We start from the raw sequence: 23549 nt of genomic DNA, 5'->3' as shown, positions 1-23549 counted from the left end.
TGAGCTCCTTCCGATTTCTCACCTCCCACCTACTCTGTCCCCCGAGAAGGCAACGTAGCAGCAGCTGCTGCCGGCTGTAACAACCATCCACCCACCGCAGGCTAAAGGCAGAGGAGCGGTGCCGTCTGCTGTGAAAATCCCTTTACTAGACAATGGGTAAAGCCAGAGACAGGGCAGAAGCAGCTCTGAGGGTGACGGATCATCTCTGTCTCAACTGGGGACAGGCTCTGTCTGGGACAGTTAAAGAGAGACACTAACCAGCTTTGCATTTGGTGCTCCAAAGCCAGGGGTCTGCTGTTCCCTGGGAAGTTTGCTCAGTTTGGGGTTGTCTGGAGGCCACAAAAGGAAGGGAGGACAGGAGAGCAAGGACTATTTTATTCCAGGTCTGTTTGTAATTGCCTAGCAGAGGGGGCACAAGTAGCTGGTTTGGAGGTTCAGTTTCTGCGGAGCTGTTCTTGGATTTTCCTCTTGTCCTTTCCTTTTCTGAAGAAGTGCATCTGTGTGAAGCAGGGCTGAGTTTACCTTTGAGCTTGAGCTTTCTGCTGTGTTACTCCCAAATTCAAACACTTCTGCTGTCCATGTTTTTCATCTGTGAAGAACATTAGACCGAGAAGCTCCTGAGACACAGGCTACTGAAACGAGTTCCCCGAGCGCCTGTCTCTCCTACAGCCAGGCGGGAGATGGGGATGGAGTCAGGCCAGTGCCCGGCCCTGGCTACCAGCACACAAGTCCTTTGGATATCCTGCCCGAGCCGCGAGGTCTGGAGCCCAGGAGCGATGGGGAATTTCTCCACGCTCCTCCCCACTGGCCAGGTACCAGGTTTGGGGCACAGCCAAAAGGCTGCTGCAGAGGTGCGAGGTGAAGAGACTTACCCCAGGCAGGAGATCAATGGCCTGGGAAGAGGTAGAACTTCCTGAGCATCGTAGTCCGTTCTTGTGCTGGCAACTGCTGAGGGAATTTTCCAAAGGAATATTGGACCTGGGGTGAGAGAGACAGCAGGGAGAAATGAGAGCAGCTCCTTTCCCAGCGTGGGAGGGGCGCAGGGAGTTGGGAGGCATCCCCAGGGGTATCCCCAGGCATGTGTCTGATGACACGCCGGGCTTGTGCGTGCCTACAGCGTGGCAGGGTGCTGGTGCCTCCAGAGATCCAGCTGACTTCCCAGGCCAAACCAGACCCCTTTTTGACAGAGCTCCCGAGGGGCCTGCTGAGAAATGGCCTGCCCTGGCCCGAGCTCTGCTCTGAGCAGTATTTCTGACCACTGGCACGACTGCATCTGCCGGCACACCTGCAGTTAGCTACAAAGCCTCACCTTTCGGAAAATCTCCTGTAAGTTGCTGTTACAGGCGTGGTTTCGAAACTGCTCTATCAGGCGCTGGATGAAAAGGCAGCCTGTTACTGGGCTTCTCCAGGAGACAGTATCTGGGGAGACAGAAGATGCCACCGAGTATGATTTCACTGGTGTCCCTCACTGCAACAGTGATTAACGCTGGGTGCTGAAGCAGGAGACAGGCACCTTCTCTGAGATCATTTGTTTGGCCCACCCAACCCACAGCACGGGAGGAGAGGGCATCCCAGGGAAGACAGAAGTGACATGAATATTTTCTTTAATCCTCTGTGCTCTCCCATGCTCTCAGGCGTGCCAGCTGCCAAGCTGGCACGGCCCAGAGCCATCTGTGACCCAGCAGGAGAAGACAATCTCCCTCGGCCAGCCACTGTGGCGAGATAAATCGGCTGGGGAAGGAATGCTGGTGGGGAGGGCTGGAGCCAGGGCCAGGGAAGGCAGCCAGGCAGAGGCACAAAGCTCTGGCCCTGCTGCTGCTAAGAGGGATCTGTGGGTGTCCTGGAGCAGCCTTGTACTCTGGCATCAGGGGACACTGCCTTCTCCAGAGGCTGTTGGAGCAATGCCCAAGCAGTCACCGGATGGAGGGGACCCCTGGCAACCCACCCCGAGGAGGAGGAGGAGTGGAGGAGACCCACAGTGTCACAAATGGGAATCCTGTCCCCCTCACCTGCCCTCGGGCAGGACAACTGTCTCTAGGAACTGCTTACCAGGCGTGGAGGAATGTAAAGTGGCAAAATCACTCTCCAGGTGGACTTCACAGATTGCATCATTTTCCAGCCCTTCAGGGATCGTGTGAGCTGAGCTGGGAGCAGGCAAGGCAGGCTCTGCGGAGTCACGCACCAACACGGACCCTATGTTGCCTAGGAAGGCAGGGCCGGCCATCAGCAATGACAGGGTGTCCCGTCCCCAGCCTGTGCCCGGGGCTCACGTGCCCTGGGAGAGCCTGGCCGGCTTGCTCGCCTCGCAGGCACCTGGTAGTGGGGACTCACCTCCACGGCAGGACTGGATAATGACCACTTTGGGTTTGCCCAGCAGCGCCTGGCAGTGCTTGTTGTTGAATCTGTTGTAGATGGTGTCGAAGGAAAGGATGTCTGTGGTCTTGTCTCTGCTCTTGGTCCCGCACAGCCCAGCCCTGACCCCGTGGGACATGAAGACCAGGAAGGTGCTGTCAGAAGTCCAGTGCTCTTTGTGATTGGCAAAATCCTTCATGACTGTAGCCATTTCCTACAAACCAGCATAAGGAAGGAACATCAGCCACCTGTGACCAGCTGTGTGGAGACCCAGCCACCAACCACTGTGGACAGAGGTGTCCCCGCGGTGCCTGAGCCCCCCATCACCAACACATGCAAGTAGGGTCTGTCCCAGGGCCGGTGGCAGCTGCTTTGTGCGGTAGTTTACCTGGGAAGTTAAGTTGCAATGGAATTCCACCACGTAGCCCAGCCCTTCCAGCAGCTTTGTCATCCCCTCCACGTCCACTTCAGCCCCATTCCGCCGGCTCAGGTGCTCAAACTCAGTGTTGCAGATGAGCAGGGCCCTACGGGTTCGTGTCTCCCGTGGTAGATGGATGGGATAAATCTGTGAGGACAGAGGGAGGCAGCGCTCAGCAGTGCATGAGTGCAGGGGGCTTTTCTTGGGAGGCAGCTAATAGCAGAGAAGGCCCACAGGTGCAGCAACCATATCTCCCTGTCCCTGGGGCATCTCCCCACATCTCCTGCCCTGCTCCCAGGTCAGCGAGGACTCTGCCTTGCCTCGGCAAGCCCCTGCCAGCTCTGATGGGGTGGCCCGCTCCAGCCCTCCTGTCATCTCTGCCTGCAGCACCTGGTCTCCCTCTGTGTCCCTGATGTGCTGGTACTCGCTCAGGGAGCACTGCCGGATCCACTCCTGGCCCCGGATGCTGACAGGGGGCCCAGAGGGAGCTTCAGTGTCGGCGGAGGCCAGCTGCTCACCGGGGGGCCCTGCAAGCAGAAAGCCCCACAGTTACACTGGGAAGCACCTGCAGCAAGAGGGGACTGTTGCAGGGCACGGGCAGGGGAGCGAAGCTGAGCTCTGCCCTTGGGGGTCCCTATTCAGCCCCACAGGGCATGGCCACCCCTGAGAGCCCTGTGGTCGCTGCATGGCAAGGGGGACTCAGTGCCACAGAGCAGTGACACCGGGGACACCCAACTGCCCCTTGTCTTCAGGCCTTGGACACTCACCAGGGCCAGGCCCCCCTCCAGCCTCCCACCGGAGGAACCGCGAGCCCCGGCATGGCCGGGGACAGACCACAGCCCCACATCTCTCACCAGAGTTAGCGGCCAGACCCAGCTGCTCCGCCAAGGTGCCATCACGGTTCCTGAGGCTGACGATGAAGATCTGGCTGGCCTTGGCACCCTTCAGGCGCACACTGTCGATGAGGCAGCGGGCCTTGTCAGCGCGCACTGTGTATCCATCCTGCACCTCGTCCACCTCCTCGAGGTTCAGCACCCCTTGGGCGAGCAGGTCATCCAGCAGCCCAGAGATCACCGGCTTTCTCACACGCTCCACAAAGCCTGTCCGCACATTCAGGAGCAGCTTGTCTGCAGGGCAGAATCACAGAATCACAGAATCATTCAGGTTGGAAAAGCCCCTCGGGATCATCGAGTCCAACCCTCAGCCCGACTCTACAAAGTTCTCCCCTACCCCACATCCCCCCACAGCTCATCCAAATGACCCTTAAACACACCCAGGGGTGGGGACTCCACCCCCTCCCTGGGCAGCCTATTCCACTCTCTGACCACTCTTGCTGTGAAAAAGATTTTCCTCATGTCCAGCCTAAACCTCCCCTGTTGCAGTTTAAAGCCGTTCCCTCTTGTTCTGTCACTAATTCCCTGTGAGAAGAGACCAGCACCAACCTCTCTACAATGTCCTTTCAGGGAGCTGTAGAGTGATGAGGTCTCCCCTCACCTTCTCCTCCTCACACTGAACAGTCCCAGCTCCTTCAATCTCTCCTCACAGGATTTATTCTCCAGGCCCTTCCCCAGCTCGTTGCCCTCCTCTGCCCTCGCTCCAGCACCTCGAGATCTCTCTCGTATTGAGGTCCCATCAGTGCCCGGAGCCTCCATGCCATGGCTCCTGCTGCCCCACCTCCCACTCCGGGTGCTTCCTCTTCCTCACCTCCTCCCCTGGGTGCTGATCCCTTCCCCATCACCCCTCTAGCTGCTGCCTCTGCCCCATCACCTGCCCTGGGTGCTCTCCCCTTCCCTACTGCCCCACCCAGATGCCGATCCCTCCCCCACCCTCCATCCTGGTTGCTCCCCCTCCTTCATTGCCCACCCTGGGGGCTTCCCCTGACACACCCATTTCCCCCTTTTCCCACACACCCACAGAAAGTGCCCCAGGGGACGCATTTCCAAGGAGCAGGGCCCCAGTTACTCAGGGATGCAGCGTCCCGGGCCTCAGCCCGCATGCTGTGCTGTGTCCATGTGCACCGGGCCGGCCGGGCAGGCAGGACCCAGGCAGGATGCGGGCAGGACCCAGGCAGGCCCCTGACCAGGACCCAGGCAGGCTCCCGACCCACCACCAAGCCCCAGCACCGTTGTACTCACCCGCCATCGACCTTCAGACTCCGGTCTGCCAAAGCAGCCGCGAAGGCTGTTTCTGCTCTGAAGGGAAAACGAAAGCAAATTTTTGTACCGCTTCCTGTATCCGCACTCGGGCCTCCCTGCTGGGACATTGCCATACCCCACCCCAGTGCCCGCGACCACCTATAGCCCGATCACCTATAGCCCAGCGTGTGCCTGTGAGCCCACCAAGCCTGGGGCCAGAGCCCCTACGCCCTTTGCAGCCATGCTTGGATTTCCTCCTGGGGTGCTCAGCACAATCCCGTGACACTGGGGAATTACTGGGGCTCCAGCACCACAAAATCCAGCACTGGCGGGGCGAGGAGAAGGTTCCCAGCCTTCCTGCACCTCTCAGAGCCAGGCACGGGGCAGCTCTGCTCCCAGCTCACAGCCCAGGGCCAAGCAGAGGTGGCTGTGCTCTGCCAAGGACTGACATAAGCCGGCAGTGTGCCCAGGTGGCCAAGAAAGCCAACGGCATCCTGGCTTGTATCAGCAATAGTGTGATCAGCAGAAGAAGGGAGGTGATAGTCCCCCTGTGCTCTGCACTGGTGAGGCCACACCTGGAGTGTTGTGTCCAGTTTTGGGCACCTCAATACGAGAGAGATCTCGAGGGGCTGGAGCGAGGGCAGAGGAGGGCAACGAGCTGGGGAAGGGCCTGGAGAATAAATCCTGTGAGGAGCGACTGAAGGAGCTGGGACTGTTCAGTGTGAGGAGGAGAAGGCTGAGGGGAGACCTCATCACTCTCTACAGCTCCCTGAAAGGACATTGTAGAGAGGTTGGTGCTGGTCTCTTCTCACAGGGGATTAGTGACAGAACAAGAGGGAACGGCTTTAAACTGCAACAGGGGAGGTTTAGGTTGGACATGAGGAAAAAAATGTTTCCCAGACAGAGTGGTCAGAGAGTGGAATAGGCTGCCCAGGGAGGGGGTGGAGTCCCCACCCCTGGAGGTGTTTAAGGGCCGTTTGGATGAGCTGTGGGGGGATGTGGGGTAGGGGAGAACTTTGTAGAGTCGGGCTGAGGGTTGGACTCGATGATCCCGAGGGTCTTTTCCAATCTGAACGATTCTGTGAAACCCAGGGACGAGCGGTGGGGAAAAGGGACATCCCGCGCTCCGCGGGGCAGAGGCAGCGGCTGGCTGTGAGCGCAGGAAGGCTGAGCGGGGTGATGACACCGGGAGGCCCTTCAGATATTTGTACCGTCCCAAAGCTTCCGCAGGGGAGGCCAGGCCACACCGCAGCCCGGGGTGCCCCAGCCCTGAGCCAAGCCCCCAGCGCCATCCCGCCCTGGCCACGACACCGCTCGTGGGAGGCGGCGCTGCCCCGGGGCCCGCCCGCCCCACGGCCCTCAGCGGGCGGGTGCTGCCTGCGGAGGATGACGGTGTGGGCACGGCCCCCCCGGTGCTGTTGGGGGGGATGAGGGGGTGCGCTGCCCCCAGGGCCGCCCCCCTCCCACGGGCCCCACCGCGGCCGGTTCCGCGCTGCCGGCGGGCGGGGAGGGGGGGGCTGTGGAGGGGCCTGGGCACCGGCCGGTCACGTGAGGGAGCGCCCCCCCGTTATTTCCGCCCGCCCGCGACGCCCCAGGGACCGCCCGCCCTTTTCTGCGGGGAAAGGTTACGCGGCCGCAGATTGGCTGCGGCGGGACGCGCTGTGATTTCTTATTGGGCGCCGCATGCCGGTTCCCGCCCCCCGCCGGGCGCCGCGCCGGGTCACGGGATAGGCTTGCGGGCGAGGAGAAGGGCGGGCTCTGACCGCCGGTGGTGCTGGGCGGGGACGCGTTCGCTCTGTTCATTGGCTGGCGGTGCCGGCGGCGCCGGGCGCTGATTGGCTGCGCCGCGCGGGTCGGTGGGGGGGGGGCAGGGTGGGGAGCTGCACGCGGCAGAGGCGGGAGCGGCGCGGTCGGAGCCAGGTGAGACCCCGCCGGTTCCCCCCTCCCCTCCCGCCGCCCCGCGAGCCCTGAGCGCGGCCTCTGCTTCCGGCCCGGCTCTGCCCGGGCCCCTCGGCGCTCCTCAGTCTTCTCCCCGTCTCCCGGCCGGGCCCCGCTCCTCCTCCTTTCTCCGTCTCCTCCTCCTCCTCCTCCCCGCCGCCGCCGCCCGGTGAGCGGGGCCTCTCCGGGCCTGTCTGTGAGGGGCGGCTGCCGGCCCGGTGGCGGCAGCGCTGAGACGGCGGTGGTGGGCCCGCGGCCCGGTCCCGGTGGGATGGGCGCTGGTGGCGGGCCCGGGCCAGCCTGCGCTGCTGCCCGCCGCGGCGCGGGGTGGCCGGTGGCTGCGGGGGGCGGCCCCGAGATGCCACCGTCGGGTAGAGGCTGGTTTACGTTAAGAAGGAAGGAGACGCGGGGCTTCCGCCGGTCAGGCCCGGGGCGGAGGTAGCCAGCTCGCTGCCGGCCCTGCCGCTCGGTCCGGCGGCTCTGCAGAGCCTCCGCCCCGTTGTACCGGGAGCGGCGGCCCTTTCCTAACCCCGCGGCGGCAGCGGGCGGCCCGCAGCCGCGGTGAGGCGTGCGGGAGACCTCGGCAGCGGGCCCGCCGCCCTCCTGCCAAGGGCCATGGAGATCCCCCCTGGAGGCTCTTCGCGGGTGGGGGATCCCCGCACCGGCCGTGGTAACGGCGGGGAGCTGGTTAATCTGCCGGAGACTCCGATCACCCTGCAGCCCGCTTGGGGGGGGGGGGGGGGGGGGCGTTTGCCCGGTGCCTCCTGCCCCCCGTTGCTGTTTTTTGGAGAAGGTGCCTCCCCTCCGTGTTGGGTAGAAGCCGGTGAAGCTTTCTGTGCTGGTTTGACACTGCTGGTGGCTGGAGTTTGTGTGGAGACAGTGTTGTTGCAGGTTTGACACATACTGAACAAAAAAAACCCTCAAACAGCTACGTGTTGTAAACATAGGTTTCCCTAAAGCACTTGATATGATGCCTTTGGGTTTTGCAGCTGAATTAGCTGAAGGGGGATGAGCTCAAAGTAACCTGTGTTAAATTAGTGGCTCCTGGAACACTGGGGACATTATGTTAATGGTCTCATAAGGATCCTACTGCTGGTTTTGTCAATGACCTGAAGAAAGTTTGCAGCTAAAAACTGTTGAAGTGCACAAGTGACTCGGAGCGCTGAGTGGAAAATAAGAGATGAGGATCCGATACAGTGGTCTGGCTAGTTTGGCACTGTGCTTTTGGCAAGGCCGCACTATTACCAGAGGAAGCAAACTGTTCAGGAATAGTCAGAGAAACAAGGGAGGAAGGAGTGAGGTCTGTCCTAGGAAGCAGTAATTTCTGCCTGGGTTCACGAACACGTTGAACACGGACAGCAGGGCTGGAGGCAGCAGGAGAAGGTGGCCTCTGTGGAGGAGGAGGAGGAGGAGGGGGGGATGCCTGAGCTCAGCTCCCACACTGGTGCAAACACTTGAGCGCTGCTACAGCCGGGTTTGGTGGCTCTGTGTGGTGTGAAGGCTGGTGGAAAGCTGGGCAGAGTTCAGAGACGATGCGTGATGGTGGGATTAAAGGTGAAAAAAAAGCTGCCATGCGGTGATGAGAGCTCCATCTGCTTCATGCAACGACAAAATTTGGTCAGTCTGTGTGTACTTGTGGAAGACAGAAGCTGGTCTGTGGGAATTCAGTATGGCTGGTGGTGGTATATAAGTGAGTACATGGAAACCAAAGCATGTATTTGTTAGTGACAGAGAATCAAGCATGAGAACAAACTTCCCAAAGTCAGTGATGACTTTGTGTTTGCTGGCACCTTTTACAACAAGCCTCAATGCTTTTTTTAATAAAAGCAATGGCAAGTATTGCAGCTCAGCTAACAGCCTGGGAAGTTTTGTGGTCTGCTCTGCTGGGGAGTTTGCAAGGTGGCCATAATGTCTTTCAGGGTGTTTGCTGGAAGATGAATAAGTAAAACTGAGATGAAGACTGGGAAATAATTTTTAAAGTTTTACTTATTAATTTCTAGGAACATCTGGTTTCCAGTTTCCTTTGCTGCGTTTGCAGGAGTCTGTTTACACTGGCAGTGACAGTTATTTGACTTTTCTGAAAGAGCCTGAACAGGGAAATTTCCTCAGATGTATCATTGCTGTTAGTTTTGTGGCAATGTCCAGCCTTTTGTCTTGCTGACAGTGTCACTTAGCTGTCAGATTCGTCTGTAGCAAGCTAAAAGGAAAAAAAAAAAAAAAATCAAGGGACGCTTTAGGGCTAGATCTTACCACGATACGGAGGCTTTGGAGCATGCCGCTGCGCCAGCTTTTATTGTTATCTCGATCTACCAAAATATGCAGTGGCTTGCTTTTGTTTTTTGTTCACGTGGGGCTTTTCAAAGTCGCCCTTGTCCCAGCTCTGGTGGGAGCCGAGGGGATGATGTGTGCAGCGACTTCCCTCTCCTGGTGGCCTGCATCTTGCTGAGCTTTGCTCACCTGAGGGCAGGCACCAGACCTGGATGGCTCTTGTCCACCCTGTTTGTGAGGATTGCTCTGGGAGCTGGGCCTTCTCCTGCAAGAGACATTGCTTTAGTCTGTGCTGTTTGAGACAGAGCTATTTCCACTCCTATTCTGTATCCTCAGCTCATCTTTAGAGGCTGCTGTCATCTGGGGGAGAGAGTTGTTCTCAGTAATAAATTGGTAAGTGAAAAAAGTTAAAGAGACTAGAGAGAAAATGAGACTGTTTCTCAGGGGTGCGTGTGGTTGCATTGAGAGTGTGTGCAGTTGCGTTAGAAATGACTGAGCATTGTTTTACAAGAAAATCAGGCAGTATAATCTAACCCAGATTATTTTTATCAGGGAGAAAGGTGAACAGGAATAAAAAAAAAAAAATCTGTGCTGCATACTTGTACATGACGCTCAACTTCCCAGGACAGGAATGGGAATGTTCCCCGAGGAACTAGCAGGCAATTATGAAAGTTCATACCTTTCTCTTCCATCCTCGCTTGCCCACCCTTCAAGGTAGCTCCAGCCAGCCAGTTTTCTGCTTGTTGGCGTGTTTCTGGATTTCAATGCGGGCCCTTATCGTGAGACTCTCCTCTATCACTGCTTGCAGGAAAATGTCAACATTTGCAGAACTAGATCAGAGCCCTTTTTGGATAACGATTAATGGAGAAGACTACTCTTTAAAAAATTATTTTGCTCTTAACAAATTAGCGTAACGGATTAATCCCTGTTCATAATCCCTGGCTCGCTCTCCAGGAGGATGCCTGCGCTGTTACGGAGCAGGGAGGAATTTTGCCTGAGCGCTCTGAGCGCGCTCCTCTCTGATATAATTGCTTCCCTTCTGTTCCTCCCTAGCAGTCCTGTGGAGACTGTGCAGTTACTCGTGCTCTCGACAGCCCGAAAGGATAGGATTTCCCTTAGGAGGGATCAGATGATTAGCTTATAAATAGTAAATGCCTGTTCAGGCCTACTTTCGAGTGCATGTTGTTTGGTTGCTGTCTTGCTCTCTGCCTTTGCAACAAGTACAACCGCATCTGCTCCTTGGGGCCCAGAACCAAATCCAAGGAAATTGGGCATAATTTCTGTCAGAGATGATGAATTTCTGTGAGGACGGAAGCTGCCCTGGTGCGAGGTGCTTCAGCTTTGCAGCCAGAGCTTTAGGCGTTGTGATTGATTTGAAAGGCTCCGGCAGCAGCAATGCACTGTGTTGCTGTGTACTCCGGGGTGGTGCCTGGTTCCTTGCCTGCACAGGAAAATCGTCTCTTTTAACTGGGAACGTGAACTGAAATGAAACTGAAACACATCCAGTGGTTGAATCCCGTTTGAAATGAGCCCATTTTCCTGCCAGAGAGAATGTGCTGGTACCGGGGAGCTCTTCTCTCTAAGCTTGAACTCCTGGAGTCCTTTTTGGGCTGCACACACACATCCCCCTTAACCTGCCACCTATTTCCCTCTGGCTTTGCTTCATTTATCTCCGGTCTTGGCCACTCTGACAGCTGCTGCGAGGGTTTGATGCATGTGGAGGTTTAGGGTCTATCGAGACACCGTCCGACACAGCTCCCCGCTGTGTTTGTGCTCAGCCTTCCTCCCGCTGAGGTTTTGGCGTGGAGCCTCCAGTCAGTGCTGTACCTGGGTTTGCCTCTGAGCTGGAGTTGCTCCTTCCCCTTTTCCAGGGTGCTTCGCTGGGGATGGGGATCAAATTGTGGGAATAGTTTTGCATGGGATTTGTTTTGCAGCATCTTCCTGCAGACCTGAGCGATCTGTGTATGGTAGATTTGAAAGCAGCGTGTTGGCTTTCCTAAGGGAGGTAGCATTAATGGGATATAGCAACAACAAAACTAAACAGATGGTTCCTGCTCTTAGCAGTAATGCTTTGTTACTTATTATTTTGACTCTGTTGCTCTTTCTCAGTCGAGAGATGCCCTCAAACTTCTTATTCAGGAGGGAGAAGCCTGCCCAGGGCCTATCCCGAGAGAGGAGAGTTACATGTCTGTATATTCTGTTTCAACACATATCAAGTTACTGGCCTCAGAGGCTTCCTTTTATGCTGTGTGCGTTTGTAGGTGCCTTATTCCTTTTAGTCTCTGATTGAGAGCAATACCAATTTTCCTTCCCTCGTGGATCATATTGCTTATCTTCTAGGTGGAGTGTTTGCTCAACAGCATGTTTGATACAGCTGATCTCATGCACTATAAACCCCGTGAAGGTCAGCTGTCCTGGGCATGCACAATAGAGTTTTGCTTTTGCCAATATTTATTTTCCTGGGGGAAAGAAATATTGCACTGTCTCTCGCAAGGGTGCGGATCTGGTCGCACTGCGGAGGACGGGCAGGGCATTCACAGGAGGGATGGCAACGAGGACTGAGATTTTACCTAAGCCTCGGAAATGGTGTTAGCTAGGAATAAAGTGGATGGCACTGTTCTGATGGCAAAGTCCAGGCTATATGTTGAGCACCTCTGTCTGAGGCCTAGCAAGAAGCCAAATCTGGTGACTTTTGCTGAGGCTGCTAACTGTCAGCTCCACCCCTCTTTGGAGGAGTCTGTCCTGGCAGCAGAGACATAGGTAGACACAGCTCACAACTTATCTGCTTGAGGGCAAAGTCTTGTATCTGAACTTAAGCCCACATTTGTGGCAGGGTGTTCTCTAGAGTTCAGCTTTCTTCCATTTCATAGCTCAGACAGCGCTGACTGGAAAGCAGAGTCGTTGTTCCTCTTCCAACCTGACCAGTTCTTCATTGCAAAATGGAATTGTGGAATTGTTCTCTCTGGCAGAACGTGCTTGGACATGGTACTGCTTGTGAGTGACAGCTTTATGGTAAGGACCCTCAAAGCATTTCTACTTTACAGTCAGTTCAATTGCTTAGACTCTGCCAGTCTTTCTGTGATGGTCTCTGTTGAAACTGAGGACTGCTCCAAGCAAGGGGTGCAGTTTGCATTGTTCCTTCTGGAAGCTTTAGAGGGTTTTGTTGTTTTGTTTTATTCTAGAAACTTGTTGAAGTAGCCAGCTTCTCTGAGTGGATGAGTGCCTTGTGGCAATCGAGCACAAATCTATTCAGTCGCCTCCCTTATTTCAACTGTACTGCCTGGATTCACAATAAAAATTTTTTTAATCTTTCAAAGTAATCGGCGGAAGTGCACTTTATTGCTGGAGCATGACTGACACGTAGCACTCGGTGCCACCAGCGCACAGCATGACAGAGCCAGAGTTCCACCTGTGTCACTTATTTAATGGGAATGAGAGGAGCCATTGTCCTGTTTGGTATCTTGTTTGTGAGGCACCTACACCCTGTTTTGAGAACATCTTACTGAGGGTACTTGGGGAGAGCGTGGCTGGCTGCCAGCCCAGAGCTCAGGTCGGTGCCCGTGCTTCCTGCAGCACGGCTTGCCTGCCGCTACCACCTGGCAGCATCGTCACCCGATCGGTTCCTCGTGACCCGGCGTGTTTGGGTGTAGGTTTAGGGGGATGTAAGGACCCCCGGAGTTGTTGCTTCTCACTCCAGTCAGCATCGTTTGGGCTTGTACTTCTGCTTTTTGGCCAGACTGCACAGCCCTGTTCCTGCCTCCCGCCAGGTCAGGGCTGCAGCTGCCCCAGAGCCAAAGGCACTTCTGCCTTCCTTCCCTAATGGTAGACTGAACTTCCCAAAGGCTAAAATGCTCGATTCTTGCTGAGAACTTTGGAGCAAGCCCATGGCATCTGGGTGCAAACCAAAAAGCCTGTGCTGCCCTGAAGGTCAGACTTGGGTAAGTGGAAGTGAGTCTCTTCAGGCACGAGGCTTGGGGGAGCTGAAGTCAGATGTGAAATGGAGCAGCCTGGGGGGGCAGAAGGCTGTCTTTGAGTGGGGAAAGTACAGCAGTAATGTATTTGCTGGGGTTGGTGGGAGATGCACAGTGAAGTGGGATTTGGTGAGCTCCTCTGGAAGCATCAGAGTAGTTTTTTTTTAAGATGCTTTAGGTACCACTGAGGATGCTGTGTCTGCTGTATGTTACTAGTGACCTGGGGTATTAAATTTTCCCCTTGGCTGTGCTGAAGTACAGTTCATATTTTGGAGTCCTGCTGTCAACTTCCCCAGGGTAGGTCTGGGCCCTTGTAAGCCCCTCATTCCCTCTCCATTGCTCCTCCAGTGTGACAAGTGGGGTGACTCCAGGGTTTGTCACAGCCTGATACTTTTATGTCCTCTGTATGTGAGAGATTTCCTTTGATGCTATAGTTCAGTGCTGCTTTTTTTTTTTTTTTTTTTTTTGAAGCTGAGGCCCTCGTGGCTTGGGGAACTGCTGCTGAGTTCTGGTGCGATGAATATCTGCCTGCCTCTGTTTGCCGTGCTGCTGGGCAGCCATTTCCCTACAGTCCCAATGGGTTAGACAGCGTAATGGCTGGGATCCCTGCAGTGGGATTAACTCTGTCTCCTCTTTCTGGGGTATCAGCTTTACTTCTGTGTATCTGAATCCTTTGTGCTTCTAGACAATGTGCCTGGTTCTTCTCAGTCCTCTGCAAACATATCTCTCACCTGCACAAGGCTGTTCATCACCTGCCTGGTATGGAGGGGAGATCTTCTGCTTCTAGAAATAGCCGGTGCTTAATGTTTCTCTGTCGGGGAGCTACTGGCGTGCATTTTTCATATCCATGCCCTTTACAAGCAGCTGATGAGAGACAGCTACTCTAGGAAAAGCAAGCTCCCAGTGCCCTCTCTTTCTGCACACCTCCTCTGGTGACCTGGTGATATCTGGAGGCCACGGGTCTGTGTGCAAACCCAGCAAGTAGCTGTGGATATAGAGAGAGGGAGTCTGAGAAAAGAGAAATCTCATCTTGCTTGCAGCAAGGGAACTCTCTGTCTGAACCTGGTTTCCACAAGGTGCCAGGGGCTCGGTGTGCTGCTTCTTTGCAGGAGCAGGGAGTAACACTGTGTCCAGGGTGGGGGACAGAGCTGAGGTCAGTGGTGGCTCTTCATGTAAAACTTGTAGTCTAGCTGAGCTGACGGTCTGTTAACCAGGTGATGGTGAGTTTTGGTACTGATGTCAGCTCTTAACACTGCTAGGCTCAGATTGGTACTAGAGCTTGTGTGGTCAAGTGCCTTTATAAAGTTATTTTATTACTAGATTTAGGGAGTTTTATCATCCCCTGGGTAACCCAGTGCTGGGTATCCTTTCTATTCCTCTCCATCTCCCGTACTGCCACCCTGCTCAGGGCCTTGTTGTCTCTAACTCAGGCAGATGAAAAGTATATTGGGCTCTGAATGTCTGTTATTGATGTACACTGGGCTTTCATGTGTGGATTTAGCTGCCTATGGGAAGAGAAAGTACCTTGATTTCAAAGGAGAAGTGCTTGTTTAAGCTGTGAAGTCCCTATTTTCCAGGGGGGGTTGAACCTGTAACGCATCATCCTAGTGGCAATTGTAACTAAAGGGCACATAACAGGAAGAATACACAATCTTTTCGTTAGAAGTGCTGTGGTAAGGGAAGGGGCCGTGGTGGGAGACTCCCAGCCACTGTGCAGAAATCCCCAAAGGGACCCAAGAGCAGGTCCCAGACTTTCCCTGTAGCTTTGCCAAATTGCACCATCTTTAGGGCAGTGTCAAGTGCTCCTCTGCCTGGAGTGGAAACGGTACCTTAACCAAAGTTGTTGCTGGAGCAGCTTTGCTCTGATCTTTCTGCTGATGTTGGCCTGACAGCTGTGATCGTTTCTGTTCCTCAGCCTGGCAGTTGTGATCCTTCAAGTGGGCGTCTGCAGTGCCTGGTGAGAATACTGAGTGGGAGCTTCGGAGAGGCAGTGTCTTTCAGAGGTGACCCGGGCAAAATTAATCTTTGCCTGAACCATTAAGCGATGATGTTGACAGTGTTCCTGTATAACGTCGTGATACTGTGGGTTATCAGGGTGCCAACCTTAGAGCAGATGCTTTCTCTTTGTAGCACAGCGAGTTGGTAGCATGAAGAACTGTGTTGGAGAGGAGTTTCTCTGCTTGCTGAAGGTGAGGGATGAGACTTGGTGCAGGAAGTGATAATTAATGGAGTGGCCTCAGGCTGAGAAGAGAGGAGCTAGGCCTGCAGGGAAGCCTCTACAGTACTTTAAGACAAATAAATGATCAGAAGAAATGAATGAACGGGCATGCTTTTGTCTGAAGAATTGGTCATGTCCTTTCTTGTGCCTGCGGCTGACTCACACCACTGACCGTTCCTGTTAGGAGAGCCGGTAGCTTCTAGCACCCACGGTACTGTGCTCATTATAGGGCGGCCTGGAGACATATTGCAGGCAGCTGCCGGAGGGAAAGCCATGTTACCGGCAGGCAGCCAGCACAAACTGGATGCAGATCCACACGAGGAATGGATGCCAGGGCTGGTATGTGCCAGCAAGCGACTCATACCCCTCCCTCCTGTCCTTTGCACTTCCTTGGACTGGCACGAGATCACTTCTTACCTACTCTGTTCTTTGCTCTTTCCCCTTTCTGTAATTTGAAAAGTTAATATATTCAGTCTGCTAGCACTGCTCTCTGGGGAGTGTCGTCCCTCCTGGCGTGCCAGCGGGCAGATGGATACCTTTCTGCTGCCTGCTCTCTGCGTTTCCATCAGAAAGAGGGTAGCCAAGCACCTTTGGATGCTGGATAAGATGATCCTAGACAGAGCCTGTTTTGTTCAGCAAGGAGAGTAAATGGAGGTTATTTTTTAATATAAAACTGTTGAATGCAGAGGTTCTATGCAGACTTCTAACTGCCTCATTAGGAAACAGTGTGCAGAGCTTTCATTGCCGTTGCTAAATGAGGCAAAAGAGGAAGCAAAAGTGTTTTCGTTCTGTAAAGTGGACTAACAGTTTTGTTTCATAATAAAACACAGGCTTGAGGAGAAGTGAAACCCCCTCCCTCCCTTTGTCTCTCTTCTACTGCATCTTTCCTTCTTCAATAGGTGTTTCTACTAGAGGAATTTCCAGAAGAATGAGATAAACTGTTCTGCCTGTGGGTTTGCCTTCTTTTATTGAAATATGAGAGGAAGTTACTTAGACTTCTCAGAAAAGGTTCAATAGGTCTTGTAGCAGAGGAAGTCACATTTTCAGCGTGTTTTACTAATGACGAAGCAGTCGAAATCAAAGCTCGAACGAGCAGCTGGTTCATCTGTTGGCACTCCCTGGGGAGCGGGGCGCCCAGCGGCCGGGATCCCACCACACTTGTGCTGCGGGTAACTGTGCTGCCCCTCCTGCTTCTTCCCACCCCCAAAAATCGCAGAGCAAAGGGCTGTTACTGGAGCGATACAAGAAGCGGGACACCTCCTCGAGTGCTGTGACTCTGACTTCTTTCACAGACGCAGGTTTCCGCTCTGCCTGTTCCCCATGCCTGCCGGCACCCGGAGCTGTCGTGCTGCGGCCCCGGGTGCTGGCTTGTGTTGCAGAGCGTGTGCTGAAATGAATACGCAGTGCTGGGGAAAATCTGGCTTCAGCTGACATTGCCGATAGAACCGCCGCTGGTTCGGCCATGGGGTTTCATCTGTGCGTGTCACCGATGTGCTGACGGGAGGAAGGTGACTATCTCATATTTGAGCAAAAATGATAAAAATCCCCTGGCCTTATGAGATTTGTCTTTGTGTTTAGATATAGTAAGTCTAACACATTTTATTTTTGTCTTAAACCTTTTAGAGGCAGGAATTTGATCCTTAATGACTTTTAATACAGTCACTAAAGGTAGGAAATCCCAGGCTCTGTTTCTAGCACTAAAAAAATCTGTGTGAATTGCAGTAGATGAGTATAAATCCTCAGGCTCCTTTCAGTACTGACCTTGTCGGGTGGCGTCTTCATACCCTGTCCTGGTGGAAGCTGGTAGTGGGGAAGGGACAGTGCTTGTGAATTTGTGCAGCTCTTGCTGCTGGATAAGCAGGGGACTTGCTATATATATCAAATTGCCTTCTCTTTCCTTTTATTGATTGGCTGGGGATTTCCCTTTCTAAGAGTGCCTTTTGAGAGGATGTCATGGACAGCACTGTTTTTAGAAACAGTTAAGGTCATGGTAGAGAGCAGAGATGGTAGCAGTTAAGATCACCTGAACTTGCTGTCCTGCCCACATCATTTGAGGTGAGTTTATTAATGAAAGCAGGTCAGTGTGCAAGGCAGTCCCTTCACATGATTTTTCACTGCTAAATTGCAAAACATTTTTGAAGGCTCTAGATACCTAGAAGTTAAAGACCAGAGTCTCCAGTTTAATCTTTTTCAACCAGAGATTTCAGGGGTTGGGGTGGGAAAGGAGGATTGTTAAAGGCCAGGTTAAGTATTTGCTTGGTATTGGGAGGGAGCTGTGTGATACCCAGGAAAAGCCTCATGAGGTGCAGGTTTCTGAGTTCATTGTTGTACGTGCCTGGTAGGGAAGAGCAGTGGTGACAACACGAAGCCCTGAGAGGGCTCCTCTCTGCAGTGGCATGGGGAAGGAGGACATCCAGGCTGTCGTCATAACGTACCATCCGGAAAAGCTGCCCGCAAACCCGTCACTTCCGCAGGAGCTGGCAGGTTTGACCGTTGGATGCCTGTGCTCAGCAAAAAGCGACAAATTTCAAGCTGAATGTGTAATTGAAAGTGAGCTCTTAGCTTATTAGTAACAACTCAAGGGTTTTCCTCTCCTCTTGTGATCATCTGTCTTCCTGTAGCTTGGTGGTAGAAACCCTGAGCAGGTGTTCATCACTGTTTTAGAGCATCCTTCCTGTGGAAGGTGGAGCTGTGTACTTAATTTGATAATGGTGCAATTATTGCAAGTTTTAGAGAGGAACTGGGTTTCCACCAGGAGCAGAAGTGTTCAGCAGGGATGTGTGTTCCCAGCTACGTTTCAAGGGGTTGAGAGTTGCTGTCACTGCTGAAGACCCTGGTGCAGGATCCTCCTCCTCTTGTAGGTGCATCTGGTTGTGGGGAGGCTGCTGAGAAAACTGGGCTTGGTTTGGGTGAGTCAAGAGAAGAAATCTCGATGTGTTGTTGTTCTCTCAGACCTGCTCTAGTTTCAGTTGTAGCTTCTTCATGTACGTGTTTACGTGGGTAACTAAAAAAAAAATCATTCATTTTTCTTCCTATGGAGGAAAATTACCCTTGGAGGAAACAGGCTCTCCTAGAAATTTTGTATGCGAATGGTGGTTCATGGTTCTGGCCTGGCTCTGCCTCTGGTCAGCAGCACATGCACAGCAAGCCCGGGGGTTTCGGTGCTGAGGAGACACAGCTGGAAGCGTGGCCATCTCGGGGCTGTCAAACCCCATAGTGTTGCAGGACTGTTATAGGGCATGCGATCACCTGGAATAACAGAAATATTTTTTTTCTTTCAGACTCTGTTTCTGTTGAATCCTAGGGGGGATCCAGATGCTTGTAGACAGGTACCAGTTTAGTCTAGTACCAGTTTGGATGCCAGAGGTATCCTGCCTGGCCTCCAGCTGCCTTTAGGGTATGCTTCCCTTGTCGGTCCTGCTGGCTGCAGGCAGATGCCTTGGAAACCTTAGAACTTCTGAAATAATACCGGATGGGTATGTTTACACACCTGTATAAGAGAGTAATAGAACTTACATTTGTAATAGCAACTGGGCTGAAGTTGTGTTGCTGCTGTTTAGCTGAAATTATTTTAAAGTCCCCAGATGGTGAGTACGAGCGTATTGCAGCTGGGTGCTCTGAAGAGCCATGAACTTGGCTGGGGAGAGTTGGTATGGGGTGGAGACGGGGAGTGGCACGCTTCAGGACTTTTATCTTTTGATTTCTGACCCTTCTGGTGTGTTTGGATTGCATATTTCAGGCTTTTTTTCTACAGTCACAAAGACTGCCTTTCAAAGAAAACTGCGGCTGTCAAAGACTCCACAAGTTGATGGGAATTAAAAGGTGAATTCTCCTGATGCATAAGAAGGAATGAGTGTTTGCACAGAGACCAGTTTAAACAGTGCTTCTCCTGCCTGGAGACTTGGGGATGTGACCTCAGTAGCGCAGGCACCATTTCCTTGAAGTTGCTGCTGTTTCCTTCCTGAGATTGAGTTAAAATCTGAGCACGGCGCGGTGTGGAGGGAGGTAACGGGGCTGCCAGGAGCAGAATGAGAGGGAGCCCCGTGCCCATGTGTGTCTCTGGGGCTACAGGCAGAGAACTGGGAGCAGGCAGGAGCCTGGATTGCAGCTGGGATGGGTCCATCTGCACTGCTTTGGGTAGGGACCAGGCAATTGTTTGTACTTGAATAAAGGCTTAATTGTGACTTGAAATGTCCCAACTGCTTTTTTTAAAGAAAAGCAAACAAAACTGGAGAACAACGGGCTGGAGTTACAGGGGGCTTTGGAAATGTTTGCCAAAGCTGTGCTTCCTGTCTCTGTTAGTCCGGTGGTTATGAAGTTCAGCTTGGAGCCTTGGCTTCAAATCCCTTCTCTGCCGGCTTGGGATGAAAGGCCTGGAGGGTGGGGATGGCACGGGGGTGGTGAGGACTCTTTAGGTTCATGGCTCCTCCAGGTGCCGTTGAAATGAATGAGGGGTCTGTCTCGCTCTCTGCTGGTGTCTCAGCTTCTCGCTGGCTGAGATGGGAAGTGAATCAGCGCAGCGATGGCAGTGTGTGTGGCATCGCGCAGAGCCTTTGCCAGTCCCTGTTCTCTGCCAGTTCGTTAGGAAGATGAAGGAGGAGGCAGAGGCTGACCTGGCAGGGGAGCGTCCCTGGTGTGCTGCTGCCACCTGGTGCCACCGGCTGCCCCCAGCCCTGGGCTGCTTCGCCTGCAGAGCAAAGTATTTCACTGCCACAGCCTTGGTAAGAGAAAGGAGATGCTGAGTAAGGCATGCTGATGGTCCTGCTCTGCAGTATGTGGGGCTTCCTTTGCAGTTACTGGTTTCCCCTTGAAACTCTGATTTCACTGCTCTTAATGTAGTGGAGTCAGCTGGCAGGCAGGCATGCTGCTGAAATTAATTAAGCTTAAAATCATTGCAGTGATGGATAGCGGTGCTCATTAGGGGTCTGGCAAAGCGCTGGGCTCTGTTCTCTTCCCTTGTAATCCTGCACATCTTGATGACATCTGGGTGGCACTGCTGGACCCTTCTTGCTGTAGGTGTCCTCCGAGCTGGAGTCTGTCAGTCTGTCTGCCTGTGTGTGTGGTGTAAACTGTTTACTGGCTCCTCTATGTTGTATCCATCTCTCCTGTCACCTGGCTGAGCAAGACATGGCAGGGCAACCTTGGCAGAGGAAAGGATGGGATGGACAGAGTGGTCCTGTGGCTTGGATGCGCTGTGGAGATCTCCCTCTCCCCCTTTTCTTCACTTTTCCACAAAACAAGTTGTCATTTGACCACTTCAGTATTGTTCCCAGGCTTAGCAATTCCCTGGGACTAGAGCGCAGAGATGAGTAAGGGGTCTTCACTGTGTGGGTGTCTCTGGCCCAGCCTACTGAGTTAGGCATTTTTCAAATTCTGGTGGTATTTTCCTCCCCCAAGCTCTAGTCTTGTTTGCCCATTTTTTCCTCCATCTCTCTCCACACCCTTCCCACCATGGCTGCAGCTTTCGATGTTTGTTCCACCCTCGGCAGTCCTCCACCGTTCACCAGCACAAACCCCAAAACTGTCTGTGCCCCGGTGCCGTTCCCACCCTGGGGTTGCTCATCCTAGCCCAGCTCCAGCAGAATCCCCTGTGGCCACCAGTCTCTGCCCTCGGTTGCTCTTCCCAAGCTCTGATCTCCAGCCCATATCTCAAGTGTATTCTCACATCTGGCAGCAGCGCATCCATTGCAGCATTCCAGGGTCAGGCCTGCCTGTGGCATTGGGGGCTCAAGGCTCATGTTGGATGTGCTCTGGTCTTCTCTAAACAAGAGCTTTTTGCTTTTTTTGTCAGGCGTTAAGCCCGTGGCTGCTCCAGACACACCTCTGACTTCTCCAGTCTTCTTTCCCCTTCCTTTTTACTGTAGGAGACCTTGTTTTTTCAGAGGGGAAAAAGGCAAAATACTGTGTCAACGTGCCTTCCTGGGTCTCCGCATTTCTCATGGCACTCCTTTCTCTGCACCAGGCACAAGTTCTCCTCAGATTTGTCCTCTTGCCTCTGACCCTGTGCTGTCTATTCCTCTCCTATATTGCACCATTCCCCTTCCCCCTCATTCTCAATTTCTCACCTGCCTCCGAATCTTTCCCCGTGCTGTGTAGTTTCTCCCTTGTTAAAGGCAGAGCTCACCTCTGCCCCTGCTCACCTCCTGTGGCTGATTTTTTTCCCCACTTTCATGGTAAGTCCCTCGTACGTAGCCCATTCAGACTGCAGTCCCTCTTCTCAACCTGCCTTACCTGCTGTACTGGAACTGCTGCTGCAAAAAACCTCGAGCTTGGCAAAATCTCCAAATTATTCTTACCCCCTTCACCATTCAGAACATTTGACTCCACAGCAGTTGTGCTCCTGAAATCCCTTCCCGGAGCTCGCTCTGCCCATTCGCTCCCTCGCTCTGCTACTTCTTCAGCACTTCCTTTGGGATTTGCTCTCCCAGCATGGCTCTGGTTTCTGTCCTCCTGTTGCTCTGCACTCTCTGTAATCTTATCCATGCACACACATTCAACTACCCTCCTTTGTAGCTGGCACATGCATATACTGTTTCTCTCCTTGATGCCTAGCTATCCGCCAGGCAGGGCTGGATAATCTGTCCCCATGTTACCCGTGTGTTACACTGTGTTACCGTGACTGATAATGGCGCTGGCTCGGAGGATGGCCCCTGACATCTTCACTGTACAGCTGTATAAACTTGGTCTGAGAGCGTGCATCAGGAGTAGCAAAGCACTAGCCAAATCTGGGTATGTTTTTAAGGGTCAAAAGGTGAATTTCTCCTGTAGGATGGTGCTGTGTAGTCAGGAGCGTTTCTGGCTACAGCAGCTTTCCCTGGTCTCCGCAGACCAGCGAAGAGCTGCTTTATGTGTCCTGGTCTGATCTCTTGGGTACAATCCCGTGTTTGAAACCTAGATGTTCCTGCTTCAAATACAAGAGGAGCCTACTCAGTCTTCAAAGAGGCCTTGATAGTTTTTAATAAGAAGGAAAACACTTTCAGGGCATTTTAATCATGAACTGACTCTTAAGATTGGACAGCCAGGAAGGGTTTGCAAGCTGTGACCCTCTCCCAGCTGCCATGGGGGCTGTGCGTAAGGCAGAGTGGTTCAGCTCTCGGGCAGTACCTGGTTCTGTGCCATGGGCTGAGCGAGGTGATGTCCGGGTCTTGCTCCTTGCTCTGAGACTGTCCCCTGGTACTTGGGATGGGTAATGCATGTACGGAGCTGCAGTGCCATGGGAGGTGCCTCCTGCACGGGGAGAACATCTCCTACCCTCCCCACATCTCGCAGGTGGGTTGACTTTGAATGTGAGATTCTGTCTGTAATCCCGAGTCACCGATCTCCTCTGGAAGAGCAGCTGGAGGTGGGGTGTGCCGAGGGCATCGCGGGCAGCTCTGCTTACTCAGAGGCCTGTGGGGATTCACATATTCAGACCTGGACAAAAAGTAGTATCTGATCCCTATTAAATACTCTAAGCAGTAAAAAGGACAGCTTTTTTCATAAGCTTGATGAAATTTATGCAATTCTGAAACTCCATCTCCCAGTAATTGGATTGAGTTATATCCTTGTCAGCAGAGTTGCCCAGAGCTGACTGTACTTTGCATAAATACTTAAACATATTGAACAAGTCTTCTCTATTATTTTATTTTTTTAAGCTGCATACATGAGCTTGTTTTGCTTTGAATCACTAGATGGGTTTTGTCTTTCTGCTTCAAACTTGTTGTCTTAGCTCTGGCCAGCCTGGAGGCAGTTGCAGCGCTGGGGACAGAAATGCCATCAGTTTGCCACCTCTCCTGTTTACTACTTTTTTATATATTATTTCAGTAGACTTTTTGCCTACTCCTTGTCCAGCATCTCACGCAGAGGTGACTGGGGGGGGTTCTCTAAGGCACATGACCTGCTGTTTTCCAACAGCCCTTCATCTTGTGGGTAATTCTGGATCTCTGAATTCATACCTTGCCTCTGGTTATACCCAGATGCAGTTAAATTATGATCACTTAGCCTTGCAGAGGAACCCAAATACTTTGGCAACTTGTCATCGTCATCTGATATTACTGTGACATTCCTAAGCTCTGGTAGCCCAATCTTTTTAATAGTTACTCATCAGTAAAATTTTTTTGTTGTTGAAGGCCAGCTGGTAGCGGCCTTCATTAGAAACAGCCTTTGGACCTGTAATTTTGCTTAAAATAACAAAGACCATCCCGTACAATCTGCTTTGCATGTAACTATGTGGTCTGACAATTAATTATATTTTTAGCCTCTAATTAGTT

The 23549-nt window shown here is 53.0% G+C and overlaps 2 protein-coding genes across 2 annotated transcripts in view; one reads left to right on the top strand and one right to left on the bottom strand.

Annotated features, from left to right (window-relative positions):
• Positions 1 to 353: 353 nt before the first annotated feature.
• Positions 354 to 4968, bottom strand: LOC141952669 (caspase-1-like). The gene is made up of 9 exons (XM_074890381.1): positions 4906 to 4968; positions 3625 to 3897; positions 3161 to 3297; positions 2741 to 2917; positions 2332 to 2566; positions 2050 to 2202; positions 1310 to 1419; positions 873 to 978; positions 354 to 589 (listed from the first exon to the last, which is right to left on the bottom strand). Exons 1-8 carry the CDS (start codon positions 4910 to 4912, stop codon positions 886 to 888), a joined length of 1185 nt encoding a protein of 394 aa, XP_074746482.1. The 5' UTR covers positions 4913 to 4968; the 3' UTR covers positions 354 to 589; positions 873 to 885.
• A 1796-nt stretch (positions 4969 to 6764) lies between these two features.
• MTMR4 (myotubularin related protein 4) overlaps positions 6765 to 23549 on the top strand; it is a 59277-nt gene continuing 42492 nt past the window's right edge. The window contains exon 1 of the mRNA XM_074889917.1: positions 6765 to 6825. The gene's annotated coding sequence lies outside the window, so the exon portion shown is untranslated. The remainder of the gene's footprint in view (positions 6826 to 23549) is intronic.

Source organism: Strix uralensis, chromosome 20, assembly GCF_047716275.1.
Source record: "Strix uralensis isolate ZFMK-TIS-50842 chromosome 20, bStrUra1, whole genome shotgun sequence".
Taxonomy (NCBI): Eukaryota; Metazoa; Chordata; class Aves; order Strigiformes; family Strigidae; genus Strix; species Strix uralensis.
Note: the sequence above shows the minus strand (reverse complement) of the source record. Positions and strands in the feature narration are given on the sequence as shown.